This window comes from Equus asinus, chromosome 11, assembly GCF_041296235.1.
Source record: "Equus asinus isolate D_3611 breed Donkey chromosome 11, EquAss-T2T_v2, whole genome shotgun sequence".
Classification (NCBI taxonomy): Eukaryota; Metazoa; Chordata; class Mammalia; order Perissodactyla; family Equidae; genus Equus; species Equus asinus.
In genome coordinates, this window is record NC_091800.1 from 23,510,629 (window position 1) to 23,537,195 (window position 26,567).

At 47.6% G+C, this 26,567-nt stretch overlaps 2 protein-coding genes across 4 annotated transcripts in view; one reads left to right on the forward strand and one right to left on the reverse strand.

The window, feature by feature from the left end:
- Positions 1-17,561, forward strand: part of DHRS12 (dehydrogenase/reductase 12) — a 38,422-nt gene extending 20,861 nt beyond the window's left edge. The window contains 4 exon segments of the mRNA XM_070520233.1: positions 8,670-8,731; positions 10,027-10,116; positions 14,212-14,365; positions 14,539-17,561. Of these exon segments, the coding sequence (XP_070376334.1) occupies positions 8,670-8,731; positions 10,027-10,071 (107 nt within the window). The 3' untranslated portion in view covers positions 10,072-10,116; positions 14,212-14,365; positions 14,539-17,561.
- A 2,704-nt stretch (positions 17,562-20,265) lies between these two features.
- Positions 20,266-26,567, reverse strand: part of WDFY2 (WD repeat and FYVE domain containing 2) — a 174,538-nt gene continuing 168,236 nt past the window's right edge. For all 3 annotated transcript variants that reach the window (XM_014851400.3, XM_070520613.1, XM_070520612.1), the window contains 3 exons: positions 26,164-26,294; positions 24,175-24,283; positions 20,266-23,098 (listed from right to left, as the gene is read on the reverse strand). In XM_014851400.3, the coding sequence (XP_014706886.1) occupies positions 23,069-23,098; positions 24,175-24,283; positions 26,164-26,294 (270 nt within the window). In that variant the 3' untranslated portion in view covers positions 20,266-23,068. The remainder of the gene's footprint in view (positions 23,099-24,174; positions 24,284-26,163; positions 26,295-26,567) is intronic.

The following is a 26,567-nucleotide window of genomic DNA, read 5'->3' on the forward strand; positions in this document are numbered from 1 at the left end:
ATCAGGGCCCCAGCAAGGCCAGCGTGGCTTCAGTAGCATTCTACATTCTGGACCACTCCCACTTCCCTTCCTCATCCTCCCCTCTCCCCTCCCTCCGAATATTGGTCTCCTTTCTCTCATTCTTTTGGGGCCCACTCCTTTCTGGGTCCTAGATCACAGCTAAGTGACTCAAGGGATCTATGCTCATTTTAGCAGGTGCCGTCTTAAGACTTTATGCTGGGGAGCAGGATAGGAGAGGAGGTTATTTATTCAAGAGCATTTATTTTTCTAATCATAAAACAAATGAATATTCATCTAGAAAAGAAGGAAATAAAAATATAGAAGAGAAATGAAAACTCGCCTGTAATTCCGTCGTTAAAGTATAACCCACTATTAACATTTTTGGTCTGTTTTCTCTAAGACTTTTTCTATGCATGTCCCCTACTCCCAATTGGAACCACACTGTATATATCATTCTGAGTCCTGTGTTTTTCCATTTAGCATTATAAATGTTTTCTCATGGCCTTAAGTATCCTTTAAAATGTTATTTCTGTTAATAATATATTCTATTGAATGAATGTTCCATAATTTATTTAATTAATCTCCTATTGTGGGATATTTAGCTTGTTTCCAATTTCCCACTATTGAAAATGACTCCACAATGAACACTTTTGTACATACATTTTTGTGTACATCTTTGGCTATTCCCTTAGCGTGGATTCCTAGTAGTGAAATTACAGGGACCTAGTATGTGAGCATTTTCAAGACCCTTCATGGACATTAACCAGATTGCCCTCCAGAAAAAATTTAGCAATTTATATTCCCACCAGCATTCAAAGTGCCCTTTTCTCCTCTTCCTAACAAATTCTGGGTCCTGTTGTTCTCAAAAGCATGATCTTTGCAAAACTGACAGATGAAACATGGCATCCTAGTTTTCTTTGTGTTTCTTTGGTTACTAGTGATGGTGAGGGGCCGGCCCGGTGGTGCAGCGGTTAAGTTCGCACGTTCTGCTTCTCGGTGGCCCGGGGTTCGCTGATTCGGATCCCGGGTGTGGATATGGCACCGCTTGGCATGCCATGCTGTGGTAGGCGTCCTACATATAAAGTAGAGGAAGATGGGCACAGATGTTAGCTCAGGGCCAGGCTTCCTCAGCAAAAAGAGGAGGACTGGCAGTAGTTAGCTCAGGGCTAATCTTCCTCAAAACAAAAACAAAAACAAAAACAAAAACAAAAAAAACTAGTGATGGTGAACTTGGTGGTGGTGGTTGTTTATGGCCATTTGTATTTCTTTTGTAAATTGCCTGTTCATGTCCTTTGCCCATTTTTCTGTTGTGATCATCATCTTTTAAAGTGTTGATTTATAAACTTTCTTTGGCATATTTATCACAAGTGCCTTCTCCCTGCAGTTTAGCAAATTACTTTTAAATTTTATTTTTGGTTTGCCTCACAGAAGTTTAAATTTTTTATGTAGTCAGGCTGTATATTTATCATTAAGATTGGGTTATCCATTTGTATGGCATAAAAAAAAATCTCTGGGTACTCTAAATACCTACTTGGTTTTTTTCTCCCCTATTTTCTTATAACATTTTCTCTTATTTAGCCTTTTAATCCATCTGAAAGTTATTTTGGTATACGTAAAGAGCCTCTCTTTCTTTCTCTCTTTCTCTCTCTCTCCTTATATTTTTTAATAAACAGTGTCACAGCTGCTTATTTATTGCATAATCTTTTGAGCTGTGGTGCCATCTTTATCATATACGAAATTCTCGTTAAGTTTCTTCTCTGAGCTCTAGTCTGTTCTGCTGATCTATTAATTATTATGTCAGAACCAGACTATTCTAATTATTCACAGTACATTTTAATATCTTCTAGGGCAAGTCCCAGCTCATTACTCATCTCATTCTTAACCCATTTTAACCCAGAGGATTGATAGTTTGTGGGGCAGAAGGGCAGATTTCGGGCAACGGGGGAGACTGGTGGGGTCTGGAGCTCCTGAAACCACCAGTAGGAGCCCCTCTCCACCCGTAGAAGACTTTGGAGCCCTGGAGGAGGCTCATGGTCTAAAACTGCACTGGGGAGCTCTGTACGGCCCTCCTAAGGAGAGAGAATGAATAAACCCAAAAGTCAGAGATCATGTGCTCCTTGGCTTTTCGTTTTCTGCCAGTCATCAAGGCTGCTTTGGATGAGGCACAAAAACTTCCCAGAATTGAGTCCCCTTGGCCACGATGCCCTGCCCACCATTTCTCGGGCGGGGATGGGTTCTGAGCTGCTGCAGCACCCAGGGCAGGGCCCAGCTCTCTCTGGGCTCTGTGGGGACCGCTTCTCCTGGTCTCCTGGCCAAAGGAGCACTGGCCCCAATTCAAGAAGTCCGTGAGGGGCCTGGAACTCATTCTGGCCTGTGGGCCCAGAACCTTATCTGATCATCTGGCTGGGATTCGGTGGGTGTTCTTAAAGGAGTGCTGTTCACAGCAGCTCTCCCAGACACTCATTTGGGGAATTTTAAAAACAAAATCCCAATTAAGCACCTTTGTGCTTTTAATGAGTGAGGGCCCAGTGCCCACAATTGGGTTCTCCCTGCTGTAAAGCAGGCTCTTTCATTGTATCCCAAGTGTCCTCCGCAAGAGTGTCCCTCGGATGTCACAGCAGGGAGGAAATGCAGACATCTTGCACCAGAAACACTGGTTTCGCTGCAGCACCCTGAGGCATAGACCTTGGATGCCTGAGGAAGACAAGGAAGTGACAGCATTGTCACCCATGAGTGAGTGACGTGGAGGCTCAGGCAGGTGACCAGGGCTCTCCCCTCTCCTCTCAGGTGATCCTTCCCATTAGCGTTCACATATGCCCATTCTCATGTTTACTAGAGACAAGAACAAACACTTTGCAAGACTCCACCTTGGGGTGACCAACCATCTGGGTTTTCCTGGGACTAAGAGGGTACCTAGGACACAGGACTTTTAGTGCTGAAACCAGGAGAATCCTGGACAAGCTGGGACAAGTCGGTCCCCCCACTCCACACTCTACTCCTTCTTCCTCCTCTCCTCACAGCGAACCTCTGTCTTCATTTCCTCACTTCCCATGCACTTGGCAACACACTCCATTCTGGTTTTCTCCCCAACCGCTGGTGACTTTCTAGCTGAGGTCACCTGTGACCCTCCTATTGCCAAACCGAGAGGACGTGCCTCCATTCTCGTCTTACACGATCCCTCAGCAGCACTTGACGCGGTTGTCTACGTTCACCTGGGACCCTCTCTGTGTGGGCCCTGTGATTCCATCCGCTAAGTCATAGCCTCTCCTGTCTCCGCTCCTTTCTCCTCAAGCTCCTTAGCCAAATGCCGTTTCTCTGCGTGACCTTTAAATGTTGGAGTCCATCCCAGCCCAATCCTGGCCCTCCCCTCTCCTCCCTCTGCACTCTCTCTATAATGATCTCATCCCTGTCCACAGCCCCAAATGCCACCTTGTGCCCTGGCTCCCAAGGGTCTCCATCCAGCCCAGATCTCTCTTCTGAGCTCCAAGTCCATATCTCGAATACCTCAAACTCAACATGTCCAAAATTGAGACCCTGACCTTCCCTCACCAGTCTACTCCTCCTCTAATTGTCCCCACCTCAGTAGATGGCATGACCGTCCGCCCACTTGTTCACTTCCCCTTCCTTACCTCCTGCATCCAATCGATTATCGTGCCTTTGAGTCGGCCTCCATATCATGCCTCCGGTTTGTCTGCTTCTCTTCACCTCCATGGTACCACTCTGCCCAAGCCGCCTCGGGTACTGTAATATAGTGTGGTAATGCTAGGCTCTTGGTGCCCACTCGTGCCCCACCCCCACATCGTTGGCTTCCTCCCTAAAGCTGACAGAGTGATCCTTAAAAATTACACTTCTGTTTCATTCTGTTTCAGATCACATCTTGGTGTCATAAAAGCTCAGTATCATTGGCATTGGCCTTCGAGGCTCCAGCCTCAGCTTGCCCCACTCTCCAGCTCGCTCACTCAGCTTCAGCCACCCTTGGTTGAGCTCTCCGATCCCAGGGCTCTTTGCACAGGCTGTGCTGCATGCCTGGAACAATCTCCTTCCCATCCCCAGCCCTCTCCCAATGCTCTGCCAGCTTATTCCTGCCTCTCCTCTAAATCTTAGCTCCGATGTCACCTCATTGCTAATGCAGCCCTGACGCCATCCCCACCCACCCCCATGTACTCATAACAGTCTACACTCTTCCATCATAGCAGTTACCTGAACCGTGAGTGTAAGTTAATTGCATAATAATCTGCTTAATGCTTATTAATGCCTGGGAAATACCATGAGGGCAGGGAGCCCTCACAGTCTCCCTAGTGCTTAGCACCGGGGCTGATGTTTAGCAGGCCCTTGATAAATACTTGCTGAGTGACTGGAGCTGGATAAAGGAGGATGAGTTGAGGTTGAGCGCAAAGGGCAAGATCTGATGCACCCTGACCACTGTACACATGGAGAAGTACCGCATAGTATTCACCAGGGCTGCTCGTCTGTACCTTTAAAATCTACACCAGTAACTTCCCAGGGTTGGAGGGACATTATTTTCTCCAGCAGATAGTACACTTGGTGGGAGCACATACCCACCGGCTAGTGGCTTTAATTCAAGCTGGCTTTGAAGGTTTCTTAATAGAAACTTCTATCAGTTTTTCTTATGCGAAAAGTAAAAATTGCAATGTATTTTTCTCATCAAACAATAATTAACTTTAATGCTATTAAAATATATCATACCCCAGATACCGTACGATTTCAGGAGCACTGCGAATTTAATATTTGGGTGGAAACGTGGTTTTAGTAATGCTTTAAGAGTACTCTCCATCTCTCTTTCAGCCTTACCTAGGCTTGACACCGTTTCACATCCCTCCCTAATTAGCTTATATAGAGAGATTTGCTTCAAGTCATGTACTCATGTAATAAAGGTCCTTGTTGCCATATTTAGAAAACTATGTCCAACATAAATTCCACTCTCAAATCTCTTTCTCGTAATGAACCTCCATCGACATAATGAGTTCCTTGAAAGGAAGGCATTGTGTAAATTAAAAACACTAATGAGTCGTAATGATAATGAATGATTTTCCTGATTCCTGCGAGCAGGACTAACCTTCGGCACATTTTCCAGTAGCTGCACCTTCCCTTCACCCAGGACTGCCGTCCCCCGGGAGCCCGTACTCTAAAATATCTTCTCCTTTTTTTTCTTCTTATCAAAACTCTGAATCCCCTAAATGTTCCTGACGGTAGCTGGTCAGTCTTGGAAGAACGGAGGTTACTGAACTGGCTCACACTAAAATATGAATGACCCAAGGACCTGTCGGCCGTTTCCAATGACGCCCTGCCTGCCCCTTCTCAGGGATAATCTCGTTCTAAAAGGAGCTGATGAGCGCAGAAGAACTGGGGGACTGTGTAGCTAAGATGAGCCGAGGGTCTTGGGGTTGTCTGGCTACAAGTAACAGGAACCCACTCAAGCCAACTAGACAAAAATAATTTCTTGGTGAGATGCAAGGGCAGCCCTCACAGAACTCAGTCGGGAGGCACAGCTGGGCTGTGGGCAGGTCGGGAACAGGACAGGATTGCTGTGAGGAACTGGGGTAAACTTCTGTCTCTCTGGGACTGTTCTTCGCAGACGCTCATCACAACTGCTTCGCTCTCTCCCCCTCTGCAGACAGACTGTCTCTGCTCTTCTGGGCACATGGGCCACATATGGCACTGCTGAATCAAAGCAAAAATAATTGGGACAAAAATAATTGTCCCTCTACCTGCCCTCAGTTCCAGGGTCCCATTTCCACACTCTTGGGAGAGAGCTCAAGGCCACGTGGGACAAACACAGTGCCTGGCCCAGGGTAACGGCTCAGTTATGTGTTTGTTGTTGTTATAAACAGAGTGAGGAGCCCACCCCTAAGGGGAGCAGTGTTGGCACATCTCCAAGAGAAGTCTACCACACCTGGCCAAGGAGTTTCTTGCTTAATTCGGTTGGGAACCTGGAATGTTGAAGGGTTTGGGGGTAGGAGAGTGACACTGGCTCACGCATTAACAGCAGGCCCTGGTGGGATCTGTATGAGCTAGGCAAGGAGCTCCTGGAACCAAGTTCCTGCTAAGGGAACAGTGACTTGCAAACAATGGGATTCATTCCTGCTCTGTTGGCAGTGGTGTCGGCTGGGACTTGGTGTGATTTAATGACTCAAGAAAGGGAAATTTGCCATCTGTTTTCCACTTTGTACGAACTTGCTGGGAAGTTGGGTAAGTCACTGAAGCTCTTTGGGATTCTCTTGATTCCAACTCTTTTAATAAAAAAATGTATATATACACACACACATATACACACACATTAGTTATATATTTGTTATTTTTTAGCAGATTTTTATTGTGTTACTCTTTGCTGGCCTGAATAACACTGAGCGGACGTGGCAAGGGCCTCAGAAAGCCAGTGGGGAGGTTGGAGGATTATAAATCACCTGTGGCCCGAAAAAGATGCTTCATCTCCCTCTCAGGGAGGAGAAATGCTTGCTGCGTGTGAAGAGTTACGTATGCTCTTTGGAATGATACAGCTGGTGGCCTAGGAGGCAAAAAGCCTACAGAAGCACGTGACGTCTCAGAGCTGCTCCTTCAGGAGGTGGCGGGAATGGGAGAAGGGTGGGGAAGGGCCCATTTTGTGGACATGGGTTGAGGGAGATTTTAAAATGATAGAAAAGGCCCTGGAAGGCTTGTTGCCCAAAACTGTGTTTTTTCTCCAGAAGTTTTTAAAAAGCACATACCACCTGGCTGTGCCCTCGGGAAGCGTATTCGGCAGGGGTGAGTGGCCCTGCTAATCCTCCTGCAGGTGAGTCTGTTAACATCTAAATCAATACAGGTGTGTTCTCACAGAAGCTGAAGTGGAAAACAAAATACACAACCATCCCCCGGGTAGGGAGGAGAGGCTCACCCCAGGTCTCATCCATCTGCAGGGAGAGGAGAGAGGGTGCCCCCCCCCGCCCCCCACAGCTCGGGCCAGAGGGCGAGCAAGCCGAGCCCTCAGCCTTCCTGGGCTCCGGGGCAGGTGACCCCGAGGGAAGCAGCAGCCTTTCCAAGGAGGGGGCTGCAGGCCTGCCGCGTGGAGCCCGCGCCCGGCTTCATTTCCTTTACTCAGAGGAGCCATCTGTAACAATCCGTCTCGGCTGCTGATAGGGCAGACAGCTTTTGGCAGGATTCCTTTCTACTTCTTGCAAATGAAATCACAGAGAAAGCCACCAGCAGTGAATACAAAGAAAGTGTTCAAGGCCACTGGATGGAAGGGAACAGCTGTTAAACATCCACAAATACTAACAAGGCAAATTGTTAGCGGACAAACTGGAGAGACATGTCCCTCCAAAGACAGATTGCCGTCTGGGATGAAAGTCACAACTCTGAATTACTATTATTACTAATTACTGAATAATAATAATAATACAGAAATAAAATGACAACAAGCAACGTGCACAGAGAGCTTTCCAGCCCACACACATTTTTATTTCACCACAAAAGCCTCTGATCCTGGGAGAGGGCTGGCAGGCTATTATCTCCCTTTCACGAGTAAAGAAACTAAGTCTGAAGTTGCCACGTCCACTGGCCCAAGGTCACACTGCTGTAGGTGCCAGAGCCAGGGCTCAAATTCAGACCCCCGCCCCGCCAGTGCCCCATCTGTGACGCCAGGCTGCTCCTGTGAGCTTGGCTGCCGGGCACGGAGCGGTGGGTGGAGTTGGTCAAGCAGAAGGTCCGAGGAGTGGTCCAGAAAAAAGCCCAGGACCTGCCACTGGCAACCTCTTGTTTCCCACCTCACGTTGTGGTAAGGGGTTTTAATTTACCGCCCCCCTCCCCTTAAAACAAGGTACTGTACGTTCATTGTTTCAAAAAACACAGATAGGCATAAGAACGTGGCAATAATAATTGTACCACTCAGAAATAAGCATTTTTAACACTTTAGGCCACCAAATTTTATTCTTGCGGATATTTTCTCTGTTTCGCCACATCTTTCCTCACCAGAATGGAATTGTGTTGTTCCTGTCATTTTGTAACTTCTCATTCCATATATTGTGAATATCTTTCCATGTCCAATGCACTTCAACAGCATTTTTCTCATTTTGTTAAAAATATTATACATATATGTTTTATGGTTGCAGAAATCATCATAAAATTATATGCTCATTGTAAAAAGACTCCAGTTCAAACAGTACAGAAATGCAGAGCAAAGGAAGCCAATGTTTTACTTAATCCCACCCTTGGGACACAACAGTGTTGCTAACTTTCATATTTCCTGTTCATATTTTTCTATGCACGGACTAGACATAATGAACATATGTGTATATATACATTTTTTCCCCCACAAAGTGGGCTCCTAGGCTGTTCTGCAGTTTGAGTCTCCCTCCCTGTGGGGTGGACATCTTTTCCTCTCAGTCAGTGCATGAGGTTCTGAGGCATCTTTGTTCCAGTCCTGGGGAGAGGAAAACCGATGAGAGGGAGGAAGGAACAGCGGGGCAAGCAATGGCAACACAGAGCCAGTCACAGCCTGTGGACTAAAAGCCTCAGAGAGGAGGGACACTGCAGCTCAGGTAGCCGCTTGCCTCATCCGGGGGGTGCGGGTAACCGGGTTCCACCTCACCACCCCTCCTCAGGGTCACCGACACGAAGGGTCCTGCAGCACCAGGGAGCTCCCCCACCCTCACGGAGGTTCTGTGCCTCTTCAGGTGGGCACATTCTCACGACTGCCCTGAGCCCTGCGTTGGAGAAAGGACACGACCCCAAAGTGGTGGGTTGACCTTTTGGGATGTTTGTAAGTAAATGACTTTGTTCCCGATGGGAAGTTGGTGGTCCTATCTATGCTGCTTCCACTGTCCTAAGGGGGCCATTCTGTCCACATCAACAGGGAAAACCAAATTCTGTCCCATGGGCCTTGGTTTAAGAACCTGGCAGCAGTGCGCCAGCCTGCACAGCATCCAGCTAGGTGTAGAGAGGAGCTGACGCAGGCTGGGAGGGGTCCAGGTCGAGACGAGGGTCAGCCTGGGGCTCGTTCCTGATGACATGCACTTGAGGAGCTCCTGACGCACAGGCAGGGATCCCACATGCTCCTTCTGGCCGCGGAGCCTTCCTGGAAGCCCCTCCCCATCCTGCCTCCCCTGCTCTTAGGGGCCCCTCCACCTCCCCGACTCCTGCCTCTTGTCATGGCTGGGTGGCTGCCGCCCACGCATGGCCCATGAAGGCCCTGTGAAAAGGGAGGCAGAACCGTGCAAAGATCTGTTTTAAGGATCCCAGCCCTCACTGAAGGCTGGTCATGCCAGAGTTGGCAAAGCCTCGGGGAAGGGAGGCTTCTGAAAAGCAGGGCAGCTGTGGGAGTCATGCAGGGCAGGAGTGGGTGGGGGCATGTCCTGGAGAACACGCTGCTCGAATGGGAGGGGACAGGCTCATGGAGCCAGTTCTCTCCTAATAGACTAAAATGACACAAATCAGAGAAATCAGGAAGAAGCCAGTTTATATAAGCGTCACAGTCTCTGCTGTGGTGGCCAGAATAATTACCCCCCTGCCCTATGCCATCCATGTCCTAATTCCTGGAACTTGTGAATATGTCACCTTTATGTGGCAAAAAGGGACTTTGCAGAAGTGATGAAGTTGCAGATCTTGAGATGGGGAGAGTAGCCTGCATTATCCAGGTGGGCCTGATGTAGTCACAAGGGTCCTTATAAAATGGAGGAAGGAGGGCCAGAGTCAGAGGAGATGTGACGATGGAAGCAGAGGTCGGGGGGGCACAGCCACAAACCAAGGAGTGCAGGTGACCTCTGGAAGCTGGAGAAGGCAAGGAATGGGTTCTTCCCTATCACCTCCAGGAGGAATGCTGCTCTGCGGACACCTGGATTTTAGTCCCAGACGACCCACTTCAGACTTCTGACTTCGAGATCTGTAGGAGAACACGTGTGGTGTTGTGAGCCACTAAGTTTGTGGACATTTGTTGCAATAGCAACAAGAAAACTAATACACTGCTTGACAGAGAAGGGGACTGCGAGGGTTAACGAACTTGTGTTTATAAATTTCCACTATGTTTATTGCCAGGAACAGTCTCCTCAGGAGGAATTGAGCACCGACGATCCACAGTGAGAAGGGACAGCATTTAATGGAACTATGGTCTCTGCACAAAACCAAGTAAGTGAGGTGGTTTTCTCAAGACTGCATTTTATTAAGGTGCCACGTGGGTTTTTATCCAAAGAAGGCTTATTCTGGGGTACACATTAATCTGGATGTTAGTAATTCACAGCATCTGAAAATGTTCCCTGGCGAACATCTTCGCTCTCCATCAGGAGTGGAGGAGGGCTCTGCTCAGACCACGGTGGGCCTTCAGCGTGCTCCTCCGAGAAGCCACAGAAGTGGCCACCTTTCTTTTTGGTGTTTCTCAGGCCCACCAAGAAAATGGTGAGAGCCGGTGATCACCAAAACAGGAGCCCAGAGAGGCCTCCGGGCCCTGCTCAGCTCAGATAGAAGTACGGGGCGACGCCACTCCTCGCTCCTCTGGGCAGACCCCCGGCTGACTCACTGGCTAGACAGATGCCACAGGAACAACTCTGGGTTCGCTGGGCTCACCTGGAAGGGCGGGCTCCTTCAGTTCTGAAGAAATAAAAGGACAAGGGACAGGGTGCCAGCTCTCATGCCTGATCTTAACAGAAAGTGTAGTCGTTCTGCCATTATCTCAGCTTGTTAACAGCTATTTTTAAAAGCCTGCTGTATACTCCACACAGACAGTTCTTGCCCTGAAATCCCCCTGGTTGGGCTCCCTCACTATGAAGCTGCCGGCGCCCACAGCTTTGTCTGTTGGTGGTGTTGCCTCAGCAGGTAGCCGTGTCCGGCACTCTCCCCACCTCTGCCCCTAACCCCTGTGCGCCCTGGGTACGCCCCACTTTTTTTCACTCACCCCCAGACCAAATCCTGGTAGATTACTTCTCCTAACTCAAAATCCGGACATTTCAAAGAGCCATAGTCCTTTATAATTTTCCCAGGGGACATGGGAATAAACCACCCACTCATCATAAATGAGGCCCAGATGGAGTTCTTCACAAAGCATGATCAAACTGCCCTGGACTGGGCAGCAGCCTCAATATAGCTGAGGTTTAAGTAGAGTATTTAATGATTTTTTTTTTTAAATTTGCAACTCATGTGTTCTCTAAGCATCTCTAGGAGTTAATTCACATCTCAGTGGACACCCTCATGGTGCTGGCCTGCGCTGGGGGCTTGAGCTTGGGCATAGCAAAGAAGAGGGTCGCACAAGTGATTGTAAAAGAGGAAGATCTGGGCGAGAGGGGTTTAATTTCCTGAGGGGAGGGGTAGGGAAGTCCCAGGCAGTGGGCAGTTTGCTGTTCCTGTTCTCACGTTCTGCCCTCTCTGCTTGTTTGCACTTCCTACGGGGTGGGGGGCAGGAGGCAGCACGGGGTTCTAGTTGGACCTGGTCGGGTAAAGACCTGATTCAGAGGAAGGTGAAATGAAGGGTGAAGTCTGTGCACCTGGCAAAGCCCCAGACAGGCTGGGGATGGGCTCGTCCTGGGTGCCCTCAGCCGGCTCCCCCGCCTCCCCGCTAAGGGGCACCTTCTCCCCCATTTGTTCAGCCTTCACCCCTGTCCAGAGTGAGTGGGGACCTGAGCGTGCTGGGCCACAGGGCACCGGCCGTCCACTCCTCACGAATGCAGCCCGGCTGCGTGGACACCCCAGGTAGGTCGCAGCCTTTAATTTCCATGCCGCTTATGTTTCATCTAAAAATATCTGAGTGGCCGCAGGACTGCATCTCCCCAGGAATGACCTAAAACCAGAGTAATGAGGACTCAGGGATTGCTTCATCTCCATGCGAGAGGGGATGCAGGGACTAGAGAGGGAGCTGCCTCTCCTCCCAGGCAGAGCTCTTGTTTCCAGGTTGCCATGTGCATGGCCGAGGGACGGGGTGCCTCCTGGCCACAGCGCCCCGGGACGGGGACAGCTGGTGAACACCACGCTCCTGGGTGGGAGGGGAAAGGACAGGGGCCCAGGGAGGTCAGCAGGAGACCGCTGGGGACAGCCCCCGACCACCTCACCGCCACCCAGGTTTCTGGAAATAATGAGTGCACAGAGGTAAATAATAATCACTGAGGAGAGAACTGGAATTATCCGTGCGTTGGAGCAGCAGGGAAGGAGGGCAGAGCTGTCTTCCAGATCTGCCCATCCCAACTCCATGACCTCGGGCAGGTCACCTGGGTTCCCTATGGCTTCCTCCTCCCCAAAGGAGGGAACTAAAAACAGCAGCAGCCATGGAAGACACCCCACAGTACACCCCAGGTGCCAGGGGCTTCTCTCAGTGCTGTCTGGATCCTAACTTGTGTGTCCTCACAGCCCCTACGAGGCAGGCACTACTATCACACCCATTTACAGACGAGGAAACTGAGGCACAGACAGGCTGGGCCTGGCCATGGCATTTTGGGAGGCAGGCTCTCTCATGCACTGCTGTCACCTTTCTGAAAGCCAGTTCATTAGAAGCCTTAACATCTGTACATACATCCTTGGAATTCATCGTAAGACATTATGAAAGATATGGACAATGGGTTTGCTCCTGGCAGCACTGGTGAAAGGGGAGTGAGTTAATAAATTATGGAACACCTACACGGACAAAAGAAATCTGTTCAGACCTGAAAACCCTGCTGTTGATACATGTCTATGGGAGAGGAAAATTGTCTGCACTCTATCATTAAATGGAGATATCAGGTTTCCCAACAGTACACACTGTATAATCTAATTTTTGCTACCCCCACACACCCGCGGAAAGAGGTGTGTGTTGGTGCCGTGCGGCATCCCTCGGAGACCTGGCTGGGACACTTGGCACAGACTAGGCCTCTGACGCACAGATGTGAGGAAGTCTGGCAATCTTCTGTTGCAAACGCAAAGGGGATGTTCTCAGCCAAGCACACCAGGAGACACAGGCCGGGGGTGTTGGGAGAGGCTAGCTTCTTGATTCTTCTCATTTCCTAACAGGAGACATGCTTGGGTTTGCTGACCAGGGTGAGCTCCATCAGGCGGTGGAGAGCCCCAGCCTCTTCTACTCCCAAGTACATTACCCTGACAGCTCCAGCATCAACTTGCATGCTTCCAGAATCTGTGCTAGCACTCCCACCGCCTCGATCTAACATCTGGGTCAAGGTGCAGTTTGCTATCTGTCGTCCACAGGTCACAGAGCAAGGACTGGACAGGGGCCTGGGCGTGAGGACGCTTGTCCTCTCTGAGTGGTAGGACAGAATGTTTCACGTTCCTTCTTTTTGCTCATCAGTAGTTCCTCATTTTTCCACAAGAAACAAATATTGCTTCTGTAAAATAAAAAACAAATTTATTTTTAATTTAAAAACTGAGGGCCTCTGATGAGATGATCCTTTCTATCTCTAAAATCCTGGCATCTCCTTAGGGTTCTCAAATGTTTTCAATGGTTTCTTTTCTTTCCTCGGCTTTACGAGAGAACGATTTTGTTTCCCAATGTGCTCACTTTAGAGACACTGTGTTCCCCGAGGTCTGTGGGCAACGGCGGTATAGTCTGTAGCCAGCCGTGGGCCGCCTGCGCTGAGGGGCAGGCTGAGGGCGGGCGGCCAGGGCCTGGGGAGGGACGTCAGAGGAGGAACCTCCATGGAGCCCTGGGGTGCAGGGTGCAGAGGGAGGGCGAGGCAGAGGAGCTTGGCAGGGAAGTAAAGTTCTTCCCCTTCTTACTATACTCCTCCCTAAAAAGAGGAAACACCACAGCAGTCCAGGAAACCCCCAGCCAGGATCTTCAGTGGTTAGAATCATCTGAGATCGCCAACCCAGGAGGCAGGGGGCTGAGCGTTTAGTCCCTTCCCGGCCTCACTGCGGCCCACACCCCGCTGCAGAGACCCTGGTTCTTAGGATAGAAAGGGGCCAGGGGGCCCTGCAGGTGATTTTGCTCTCGGGTGATGGGCTGGTCTGGGTGCCGCGTGGCCCAGAGCCTGGGCGACAGAGGACCCCACACACTTGCAGCACTTTCCACCCAGGCTGCAGGGCGACACCGCAGGGGCTTTGTGACAAGGCCCTCTGGAATCTGAGCAGCTTGGGTAACTGCTGTTTTGAAAAAGAAAGAGAGCAGTTTATGACCCCATTGTTATTATTACTGTTGGTATTGGTATTAGAAAGCAGCCAACCCCCCTCCCCCCCCCCCACCCCCATCCCTGCATTCCAGAATGCTGTCCTAATCAAACTGTCTGGGTCCCTGTCCCTTCCTTCTTGCAGCTGTGAGGCTGTTGATGCCCAGGTTCCACTCAGTGCTCAAGAACAGGGGAGCTCTGCGGCCCAGGGTGTGGATACTGTGCCGTGGCTGGTTTCTCCATGTCTGTGAAGGCGGCCGCACCCTCCTTCCCTAAACCACAGGCTGGGGCCTCTTGAGGTGGGCCCTCCTCTTTATGAAACTTGAGGTGGGGTGGGATTGTTCCCCCAGCCCATAACTGTGCCCGGGTGTCAGGGTGAGATGGTTCCTTCACCTGTTGGGGTGAATTTGTCAAGTGCCTCGCCTCTGATTTTGCACCCCCACTTTTTTTCCATCTATCTTTCTGAACTCAGTGGGTCCCTTGACAGAAGGCCTCAGGTTGTGATTCCTGTCATCAAAGTCCTGGGCAAGGCCAGGCCCCATGGGCGCCGAATAGAGGTGATTCCCACCTGGGAGATGGAGGGTCTTCTGGGAAGCTGAGCAAGCCTGGGGGAACGGAGCCCTCCAAAGCAGCAGTGTGAAGCGAGTAACTGTGATTCTGCATTTCTATTTCCGGAGGCAGTTATCTGTTAAGGTTTTGTTCTCTACCCGGGCAGGATCCTGAGGGGCAAGCTCTGAGAGAGGAGGCAGGCCGGGAGGAGATGGCATTAAGAAGAGGGTGGCAGCCAGGGTCTTCTCTCTTGTTCTTTCCTCACTATGGATAACCACCATTGCTGGAGAATTAGGAAGCTCGGGTGACCCTGCAATGGTTAGGATGGTCGCACCTCCTCCCCTGGCTACCACCTGCCTGTTCCCAAACACGCCACACTCCCCTGTCCCCAAGCCCCATTGAGCTAGACCCACGCCTGAAGACCCTGCCCTCACCACTGGAGAACGTCTGAGTTCTCAGCTTGACTCCCGTTCTTCCCCTCTAGGTGTCCCTTCTGTAGCTCATCACGATACTCATCTGTGTGGACCCTTGAGGACACAGATGGTACCCAACTCCCGTGTGGGTCCCTCCTCAGCCTCCCCATAGGTGTCGGTGAAATGACGGACCTGCGGCCTGAGCAGCGGCAGGCAGAGGACGCTCTGCGGTTCTCACATCTTTGTCCCTCTCGCTTTTAGATCAGAAACCAGTTCCCACACACTTGCCTCTTGTTAGAACATCCTCCTCACTGGCTGAAGAGAAACTAAGAGAACTCCTGGAAGAGCTGGCTCAGAGATTTAAATAGGCCAGGCCAGACCAGACGCACGGCCAGAATCGCCTTAGAGAAGACAAGACGGTGTGGACTAGGGGCCAGTGAGCAGACTCGAAAGATGCCACTGTAGCAATAAGGAACCTCCATGGGATGGGAACTTTTACCTTAAAATAAATATGACTGGGGCTGGGAACAAGCTAACCTTCATCTTCTGCAGCACAATCTTTTCCTGTGTAGATCTTATTTGAGAATGTGGTTTTCTTAAAAATTCTACGTTTAGGGTCACCCCGCATTGTCACTGTGAGGGAAGCAGCGGTGAGCGCTGTGCTGCTCTGCAGCCAGGAGAGGGCTGTCCGCTGCCTCTGCCGTACGCGTCCCCGGGAGCACAGCACAACCAAGGGACAGTGCACAGTGACATAAACCAATTACAGGAGGCCTAGTCTACATTTGCTTAACATTAAGAGTGGCTTCAATAATGCACCCGGCATTCTAGCGCTACGTTTAAAAAAAACTTCTAAATTACACCATTTTACCTCCTAGTGACTCCAGGGAAAGTTGTAATGAAATCAATGAACAGATTTAGAATATATCTTCATGCATTCTTGGTGTTCAAGGTGAAATAGACATAACTCGTCCCCCATAGTGAAGGAAAACCCGGGTGGGCACAGCTCGGCCAGTCACACGTTTGGTTCCTCAGAGGGGCTCAGATCCAGGCTCTCAGCCAAGGAGCCCCAAGGAAGGGGTTTTTCTGGGTGTACCTGCCTGGAAGGTCAGCGAGCACTGGCTCCATCTGATGGCGTCTCTCCTTCCCTGAAGGAGGAAAGCAGGGGCCTCTGGAGTGCTAGGTGTGGGTGAGGCTGGCACACATGGGCTATGAGTGAGGGGCCCCACCAGCGATAGGGGCCTCGACGTGAAGGGTGACCCACTACGCCACTCACTGGCTGTTCCACATTGTGCAGGCTATTGATTTCTCCCTGCCTGTTTTCTTATCCACAAAATGGGCCTCATGGGTGTTTAGAGAGGCTTTTCCTGGCTGTATTTGCCCTGAAGTCCTCTTTCTCCTCGCTTGGAAAGTTTACTAATCATAGTTAAAGCAGACTTCTGTGAAAGATCAAGAAAATAAAAAGGACCACAGGGCCAGAGCCCACTTGCTGCACTTTGAGTCTGTGATGAACGGTGGCTCACCTTTGTCTCCAGAGTGTAGCTTTCCTTGGGGTCTAGACAGCCAGGTGCAGGAGTGGCCCAGAGACTCCCCTCCCCTCCCAGTTAACCCCAAAGCAGGGCTGTTGGGGTGTATGCGGTTACATGTTACAGCTCAACAACAACAATGATGGGACCACAGGTGCAGGAAGGTTTCCACAGAGATTTATTTTAAACCATGGAGGCAGCTTTGCATTGAGAGTCTTACACTGGTAATGGCTACATACGGTTTCGGTTAGAGGGAAGCTCAGTGGGAAAGTGAGCAGAGTTTAAAAACATTCACAACATTCAGCAGCATTTGAAGGTAGAACTGGATACAGACATTTTAACATTGTAAGAAATTCTTGCTCAATCCCACCTAGTCACATTCAGGAAGTCAATATCCAGACTGCTCGGTCTGGTTGTGGACCGCTGTGGCAGAGAGCATGGCACTGCCGGGAGGATCCAGCTAGAACCACATCTGAGAAGTCTGTTCCAGCTTCGGGTTTATTACATTCTCAGCCTGACCCCTTGGGGAATCTCATTTCAAAAAGAAAGAAAAAGATATTGATAAAGTAACATGCCCGCTGCAGCTGCCGACGGATGGCGTGCAGCATGGAAGAGTCCATGTCCCTGGTTATGGATAAGGTGGTAGGCAGGCACGAACGTGGGGCTAGCACCTTCCCTGTTGTCCAGTTAATAAGTTTTTGTACTTTTCATATAAGATTTTCTTTTGAAAATGACAGTACACTGAAAAAAAGTTATTTAAAAAGCAAGGCAAATGGCGTAAAACACAAATATACAAGAGTACAATGGTTACCAGTGACACAAGTGTTTTGGTCCATACTTCAAATGGGCATATGCTACTGATATAAGGCTGACATCCATTTAAATGGGGAAAAAAGTGTATATAAGTGAAATACTTTTTTCAAACCATTTTCCCTTTTTGTGTTATAGTTCACTCTCTCATATTTCTCAGAGAACCAAGGAAAAAAAAAAAAGGAGGAAAGAATCATAAATATCAAGGTCAGATTCTAAATCTAACGTTTAAACCATCCTGCAGTTCTCTCACACTTTCTCTCCCAAGAAAGTCAGATACACGTTTTGACTCACAAAGGTGAACATTTTGAGGTATCTATTTTTAAAGAGATGGTACCATGATTAACTTCCACGTTCACCATCTTTTTCAAACCTACTAGGCTTTAGATGGAAAAATGCAGAAAGAAACTTACTAGATATGACAGAAGACAAAGGCATTGCGACATGCTCTCATGTATCCCAGGAAGTCAGCCACATGTGGGTCGCTCGCTGGTAATGGTTTAGGCCAGTCCAATAATAAACAACATTCACGGAATCACAGGATCACAGGATCGGAAGGGATCTTAAGAACAATCATCGAAGTCAACCCTTATTCAAGCTGTCACCTCCTTCCCACATCTCTGACGAGGGGCTTTCTGCTGTGTATTCAAACACTGCCTGGTATGGGAAACACAGAGGAGGAATCCCACTCCAATTTCGGACAGATCTAATTTTCAGACACTGCTTTCATGTGTTAGGCCTCTTGGTGGAAATGATAACGTTTAAAGGCAAAAATACAAACTAAAAACCCAGAGGGTTGGTATGTATATAGTTCTTGGTTATAAAGTTGAGCTAAAGTTTAAAAATAAACATGGATGTTCCTCAATTAAGTTATGGATATATGATACTTGAGTAGTGAAAGACAAAGGCAAATGGATGGAATAGCAAGAACCAGAAAGCCCAAGCCCTGAGGGGGGATGGTGGGATGTCCCTGCCTTGGCAGAGCCAGGTCTCTGAGGCAGTGGCTGCCGGAGCCTTTTTACTGACACCGAATGGAGAAAAAGGTTTCCACCTACTAGGCGAGTGCCACTGTGATGAGGATTTATCACATTTACCACTTGGTACTGAAATGACCCATTACTTGAAAGGACGATTTAAGGCCGAGAGAGAAATGGAGGGCAGCAGCTGCCTGCTTATGTACCAAAAGGCTGATGCTGCTTATTAGTGTAAGGCCACAGTTGTCCAGAACAATCTTCCCCTGCCACAGGTCAAGGCCTTAAGCCTGGCTCACCTGTGTAATTGTGGAATTATTATGTAAGTTCTTCCAGGCCAAGTGTGTGCATGCAGTGATCGCTAGCTCTACCTCATGGCCTCGAGTGAGGGGCTATGCACCCAGAAAGTTTTAAAGTTAGTTACCATGGGTCATTTTAAGATAACAATTCCAGGTACTTCCAAAGAAAAAGAAACTGATACTAGCCTCAGCTGTAGGTAAACATGACTCTCAAACTAATGAGCCTCTGAGTGGACCTGTCACGGCAGACCGTGTGCTGCCGCCCTCTCCGTGGTCATGAGCATCCGAGCGTCACAGTGACAAGAGCTCAGGCTCCAGGACTGCAGCTGAGTGCTTGATATTCTCTGGCAACTCCAGACCACTTGTGGTCCCTGAGCACCAGGCTGATGCTAGATCTTGGGCCTTTATTTATGCTGTTTCTGCAGCCTGGAAAATCACACCCTTACTTGACTCACTCCAACGCAGCTCAGAACTCCTTGCCTCTATGAAACCCCTCTGGCCCCACCCATGCGGGACCGCACGCATACCTCCATCACTGAATTTACCACGTGATACTGAAATGATCTCTGCATGCCCTCTGCCCATACCAGGGAAGGGACCTCGTCATCCCAGGGCCTAGTTCAAAGCCTGGTAGATGGTGGGCACTCAACAAATGGTTGAACTGGACTAGAATCTCAAGGATCAACTAGGAAACTCAGTGTTCAAAATGGACTTAATTTCTGTGTTTTTCAGTCAGGTTGCTGGATATCCACTTCCACATCAGGAAAAATTTAAGTTAACATTATTTTAAAGGAGAGAAAAAGAAGAATGTTTTGACAAAATTCTTGCTTTGACTTTAAAATATAAATCTTGGTGGACAAGGTCACTTACATACAATTAAACTACTACGACAAAGCAAAACCAAAGGAATCTCATTTGATGAATACTTATGTCCAGTAACTTTGATACATAGTTTAGAGCTTTCCCTTTGCTTAGAAGTCAAAATTCAGGTTTAAAAATTGATTGTTAAGCAAAAATAAATTATACTTTTAAAAAATGAATCTCAAAACATGAGAAGGTGATGTTCCTAAGAAGGGCAAATGCTGCAGGCGCAGAGACTCACTCCAGGCCAGCCTTCACACAACAGGGTAGGGTGCATTCAGTGCCCCTGGATTTCCACTTAAATGTTGCCACTGGGATGGTCTCTGGGGAAGACCACAAGAACGAGTTAATGCTGAGGAAGACCTGCAATAATTGACTCATTGCATAGTATCCACACACTCCTAACTACAGGGCTGCGGCCAAAAGAAGTGTCAAATTCGCTTATGATAAGAGGAGCAGACCTGGTTCCTGAGAGCTCCCTGTCTCAAGGCAGTGCAAGTCTCTCCTCCCACTCATGCCATTGCCAGCTAATGTTCAAAAACAACTGTTCCTTGAAAATTCTTCTTTTAGATTCTCTTGTTTACACCTCAGCTATATCTAACTGCCTGGCATGACTAAAGTGTTTTGTGCTTGGAACATCCTACATCTCTGAAGATCCCTTCCAGTTTTGTGATTTTATGATTCTTTGAACAATTCAAACAATCAAATGAGAAATACATCATGGTTGATTGACCTCATATAAAAAGACACACGATTCCAAGTATTTTATCTAAAACCACTTTTGCTACTGTGGAGACACATCCAGGCAGTTTAAAGTTGCAGCAATATCATTTCTTTGGAGAAACTGAGAGCATGCGATTGGTCTTATCCTACCAAATAAAGGACAACCACGTGTGCGGTCTGTGCAGTCTTGCCGCTTTCCCAATGTAGCCACGTTAGGCATCACTTGCCAGAGCTGCTGTATGTTGAAGTAATAGAGCAAAATTTATGTAAAGTGCAATTCCAACATCAGCACATGTCTCTCTCTGAGTCAGAAAAATGGTGGAGATACTCAATGTAAAACTCAAGAATTCACAGTATTATAAACACACAGTTGGCTTGCTTAGCGCTTCTCTCCAAATTCAAGCACTCCCACAGATGAGGAGAAAGATAAGGGCAGCGTGATGGATACCTTGACACATCTGTGGTTTTTTGATCATGACTCTCATCACCAATGAGGTGTCAAGTGGTTTCAACCTCTAAGTGGCTCTGTGGCCTGGGGAGCTATGGTGGGAGGGAGATGGCTGGAGAGAAGTGCAGGGTCCCAGACCAGAGCAATCACGGTGTAGACAGGTGATCCAGTGGGGACAATCAGTTTCCCCAATGGGGTCTGAGCTCACCTAGACCCAACCCAGACCCACGTCAGGCGGCTGGGCGCCTCATCTACTGCCTCCCTGACACTGTGTTTCCCTGTCTGTGTACAGGCTGTGCGCCAAAGTTCAGGAAGGGAAAACAGAGCGATTCATTTCTATTACTCATTTCCAACACATAGCTCTCTACTATGTACAACTCAGTAAGTGGCTCCAGGTTATAGTAGTAAACTGCAAAATAGATATATGAGTATTTTAAACTTAATTCCCTTTTTAAAGCTCTCTCACAGAGCAATCATGCAGAACAGACTTAGATTAGTTTTAATAGCTTCGACTGATGGCAAGCAAGGGCAGTGCGGAAGGGGCGGGGAAGGGACACGTGGTAATTGCTTCTGTGTGTGTGTGCACGCACACACGCAACCTTAGAGTACGGTCACAGGGGCTGATCTGGTCTGATCTCTCAGGGGATGGCTGTCATGTACCGCGGCAGCAGGGGGCACACCTGCTGGTCCTGCTTCCCAAAGCTGCAACAGCAGAAGCATCTCTGGGAAGCCCCATCCCCGGGAGGCAGACTTGGTCGGCGTTAGGGGTGCTAACCAAGTATGGTGGGTAGTACTTCTCCCAGTTAGAAAGAAAAATAATTAATCATCACGAGGGGAAAAAACTGCTTTCCAGGAAAAGAGAAAAAAAATAGGGAGGATTTCAAATACTACCACAAAAAATTGTCAAATAAGACACTGAGGAGGTAGGGCTTGGATAAAGAAGGGCAAGTAATTGGCCTGTTTATCTGCAAGGCTTTATTTAACCTGGAGATCCCCAAGAGACTCAGTGATCCCCCAGTGCTCCCAAGAGGTGAGGGTTGAATGAGCTGGGACATGTAAAGTGCTTAGGATGGGGCAGGCACGCAGCACATGCCTGCTGCTAATTTAAGCTCTATTTTTACAGGTGAAAATAAGATTTTTTTAAAAGGACTTCAATATCCCGAGTTGAGTCATTTACACACAAGAATATTCCGCTTTATCATGTTTGACTGAATTCCCTTAAAATTCAGGTTCCTCAGGTTCATTTTCTAAAGCCCTTTTTTTACATTCCCAACAGGAACGCAGCATGAGCTGTAGGATTCAGTACCTTTTATGTCTCAGATCACACAGCTTAGTATGAAAGTGTGCAAAGTGTTCTGATAAAATACATTAAGATAAAAATCTTTAAATATCTAGTTTTTAAAGGGGAAGAAAATACAGATGGCGAGGAGTAGAGCAGGATACAATCTCGCAGTAAGGAACATGTTCAAGTTCAGAGGTGACACCACATGGAAAAACACATCCTGAAGACATTTCTTTTGGAAGGACACAGAGTTTTGGTGTTTCGTTTTGTTTTGTTTTAATATTCTGAGCGAGGGAGAGATGTGTCAATAAAATTAAAACATAAAAGACTCAGAAGGCTCCAAGTGAATTAGAAATGATCCAGGCACTGACAGCTGAAGCTCTGAGTTATAATAATCTACTCCTGTGATGACAATGGTTGGCAGCAGCTCTCACGACATTTTTTTAACATGCGAAAAAGAAAACTGAGGCAGAAACACAAGGTCATTTCTGCTCAATGAGAGCATGAATGAGTTAGACATTACGAATGGAGCATTCTTCAGGTGATTCAGGAAGTCAGTTGGTAAATCTATGGTTTTCCACATCTCTCAACTGAAGAGGATTTCTATGAAAGCAGAAACACTGCGAATAAACAGTGTAAATACATACACTCTGGTTAGCAGCAGAGGAACGTGGGGGTAGACACATAGAGAAGAAAAAGATGCTGACCACATAATATGCGCCAAAGTGAAGAGAACATGGAAACTACTTTATAAGGACCCCAAATACCCCGAACATTTCTCCCACACGCAAAGCAACAACTAAAATGAAGTGTTGAAAAATATAAAAATTAAACACCCCACACAGAGCTTTCAGTATACTGAAAACAATGTAGCGCAGCCAGACTGTATAAACCATTTGTTAAAAAAATATCTTCTTTGATATTGTATGAACAAGTTGAAAGAGTCCCCTCGCCAGTGTTCACTCACTAGCTCACCACCGTGTGTGCATGAAATACGCCGACTCTGCCCGGTTCTAGTTTCTCTCTTACTTCTCACACGTCTGCTTTACAGCTCCAGTAAGGAGTGGGATTAGAACAACCGTTTCTTGAGTAAATACTCTCCTTCTGATGCCTGTGAGTGTCATCAAGACACCACTGGGGTCATATCCCACAACTGTGAACAGAAAAAGAGGATAAATGATGAACTGAAATGAAACTGTGTTGAGGATAAACAATCCTTAGAATTAAATTCAAGTGAACTCTTTAATGTAGCAGGCAACTAAATACTGAGATGATTTCTAAATCTATGAAATAGAATTTTCCCATCAAAACGTTCAAGATAAATGTCAAAAACACGAAACGGCAGCTGGGAATTTAATCCAGCAAATGGAGAATAAAGGCAGATTATATTCCTTTAAGAGGAAGGGAACTAACAAATATTAGGCACGAAATGGGCCCCAGTGATGTGCTGTGTCCTTTCCATATCTCATTTAGTCTTCCAAGCAGTTCTACAAGATGTCTCATTCTCAGAAGCAAAGGAACTGACGTTCCCAGAGTTCACTTTAAACTTGCTCAAAGTCACAGAGGCCTGGTAGCTTCCAAAGGGGGTTATTTTAACCACCTCATCCCGCTGCTGCCTCCACCAATGGACCAACACAGGCCTGGGAAGTAGAGCTCAGCGTGCTGGGTGAGCCTGTGCCTCCGTCTTTCTCAGGAATGACGCAGGTGTGGCCCCTTCTGTCCTGGGCCTCTGCTGTGGCACTGAATCCATGTGGCCTACCACAGTCCTCGCAGAGGCCCGGAAGGAACGCTTCTGGATTAATTGATCTCACTGGGAAAAGATCTTGTTTATGACTTGCTGGCTTATTCCAGTTCTGCCTTTCATTCAGTGCTCAGCTCAAATCCCATCTCCTTCATGAAGCCATCTCCAGCAGCACCATCTCCCGCTCCTGAACGCTTAAAGTAATTCTTGTCTGTACTGCTCTTTTGGCTGCTGAATATGTGATATATTATTAACTGTCTTTTTAAGAGTACATCCCCAGCAGACTAGCCATTCCTTGCAGGCTAAGAGCCATGTCTTATTCTGGCGTGTACAGCCAGTGTCTGGCATGGGGCCTCGCATGTTATGGGTTCTCAAAAATGCTCACTGCTAAGGGTAACCTTTTGAGCAGCCCTCACATTGCCTTGGTGCTCCTGTATATTTACATAGGGCCAAAGATGGAAAGCTTCTACAATAGGATGGCCTCCTACCTTAATAACCTTGTCAGTTCCAGAAGTCAGTAACCATCCTCTGGTTGCATCAAAATGCACATGCACAATGTTATGCTTACTGTCATGGAAGGTAGCTGTGGGCGCACGTCTGGAAGGAATAAAGAAAGATGCCAAGAGTGAAAAGTCGTGACAGATAAATGAAGGAGACCTAGGGTGACATTACGCTCTAAGTTTTACCCAAATGGCTAAAACTGTTCACTGTTAGAAATGCTCCTCAGAGCTACCTTTACTCCCTGGTGACCTGTTCTGATTTTTAAAAAAATGTAAAAGCATTCTTATATTCTCAAAAATGGGAAGGAGATGATGAAATTTCCAAAAGTCCTTCTAGAGAATTTGCTGCTATGATAGACTCTGTGAAAATCTCTATCTCTGCTTTTGACAAATCTTGAAAAAAAAAAAAATCCACAGTGCTTTCGCCACGTTTAATCTCAGAAGGACTTGCCAGTAAAATGGTTTCCCTTTCCCTATTTAACTAGAAAAGAAAAATAGCATGCTTGTTAAAATGTCTAAGGCACTACCATTCTAATCGAAGGGCTAGCCCTTCTTTTTCCTCTTCTCACTGGTATAACTGCAGGCTTAGTTTTTCTGTGTATTCTAACACTTTAACAAGCAAAACAACATATAAACAAACATTGTTATTTGTTTTGTATTTTTTAACCTACGCATTTTTTTAGTAAGAAGACTTGTCGACTGCCTAGGTGCTCTAGAGACAATGCAAACGCTTCCGCGGAGAAGAGGCAGGGATGTGGGAAAGGGGACAGCTGTTCTCTAATCATGTTTCAAGGGTTCCCACTCCTCTGCAGTGCACTCTGAAGCCAGTTGTTTTCCTCTTTTTATCTCTAGTTAAATCTTAAGAGGAGATCTTTGTATACTACAAATGATCACTTTAAAATCTTTAGAATTAAAGATTTGGGTTTAAAGTTTGCAGTCGCTTAAACTCCCTGGGTCTGTGTCTTTATAAAATGACGAATTAAACTAGACTATCCCCAAAGTCTCCTGCAGCTCTCTAATTTAATGAAAAGAACGCTCTTACTAATTTCACCACGTATAATGAGTGGAAAATAATCAATGAACATAAATGCTTCCTTATGAAGGGCATCCTAACTTTTTTTGATATGGATAAATGAAAACGAAAAAACACATAAATTAGGGTTATCTGTAAGAGAATGCTTTGGTTTATTTTCCAAGAATTTCTTTTAAATGCTGACTGCCTCTGGTGCATTTTAAATATGTTTCTATTTACATTCAGCTTTTAAGACAACCACCTGGTACTTAAAATGATTTTACTGTATACAAGGTGCGGGGGGTAGGCTGGGGAGGGAGGAACGGGCAGAGAAGTCTCCTGTGAGATCCTGCTGTAATTCACTGAAAGGGAAACTAGTTGCAGAGCATTCTGTTCACACCTGGGGCAGTTTTCAAAGAGGAGACATTAAACAAACAACACAGATTTGTCCCACCCCTGCAAGCACACTGAGGCGCAGTAACCTAAGGTCCTGGGTTACTGGGCAAGACCGACCAGCAAGACTGAGTAGCTGGGCAACTGGTAGTATTTGCCTCTCAGGTAAAGTGGCTTAGCTCTTCCTGGAAAATGAAACCCCTGGAGCCCATGGGCTTGTTCAGCTTCCACTAAGATACCAGCTTGGGCCAGAAGTGAACCCTGGTTCCTGCACTCTTGGGCAACTCAAGGAAATGAGCAGACAGAAGGGTATGCTCGAAGAACATCCATTTGCAATACACACGCCCCTGGGATTGAGAAGAGCACAGATGAATTCTTTGCACATCCTTCCTCTTCTGTCTCACAAGAGAACAATCTCTTGGTGGAAAGGAGGGCCTTGCCCACTTGCCATGGTCTGTATTCTAAGCCAGCAGGCACCAGGACACTCTTAGTCATGGCTGTAGTGCTAGGTGCAGCTCTCAGATCACATCCTCTCCTTAACCCTGACAATTCTGCAGACTGCTGGAACTTACTCTTCATCTGTGATGGCCTCGTGGCAGCTGTCGCAGACTCTCACTTCAAACTCAAAGCCCATCAGAGGGATGGAGGAGCGCTTGGAGCTGCACTTGCCGCACACAGCCTTCCCGCACTTGCGGCAATGGTGCTGCAGGGAGAGGAAACAGACACTTGCTGCCGCTTCTGCAACTCTGCCTCTCCAGGTAGGCTCAGCTGTGATCAACAGCATTCAGGCGAGGATGCTAAACAAGCGTGCCCCAGAAAAATGAAGGAACACACCAGGTGTGCTCTCTTTTGGGCTCTTTATTCAGAATGAGGGCTGCTGGGAAACACATCTCACTGTACCACCCCCCCACTGCCTGCCTTTTCCCCTTCTTGGACCTTTCCAATTATCATCAGTATGAACTCTAGAGGAACCACC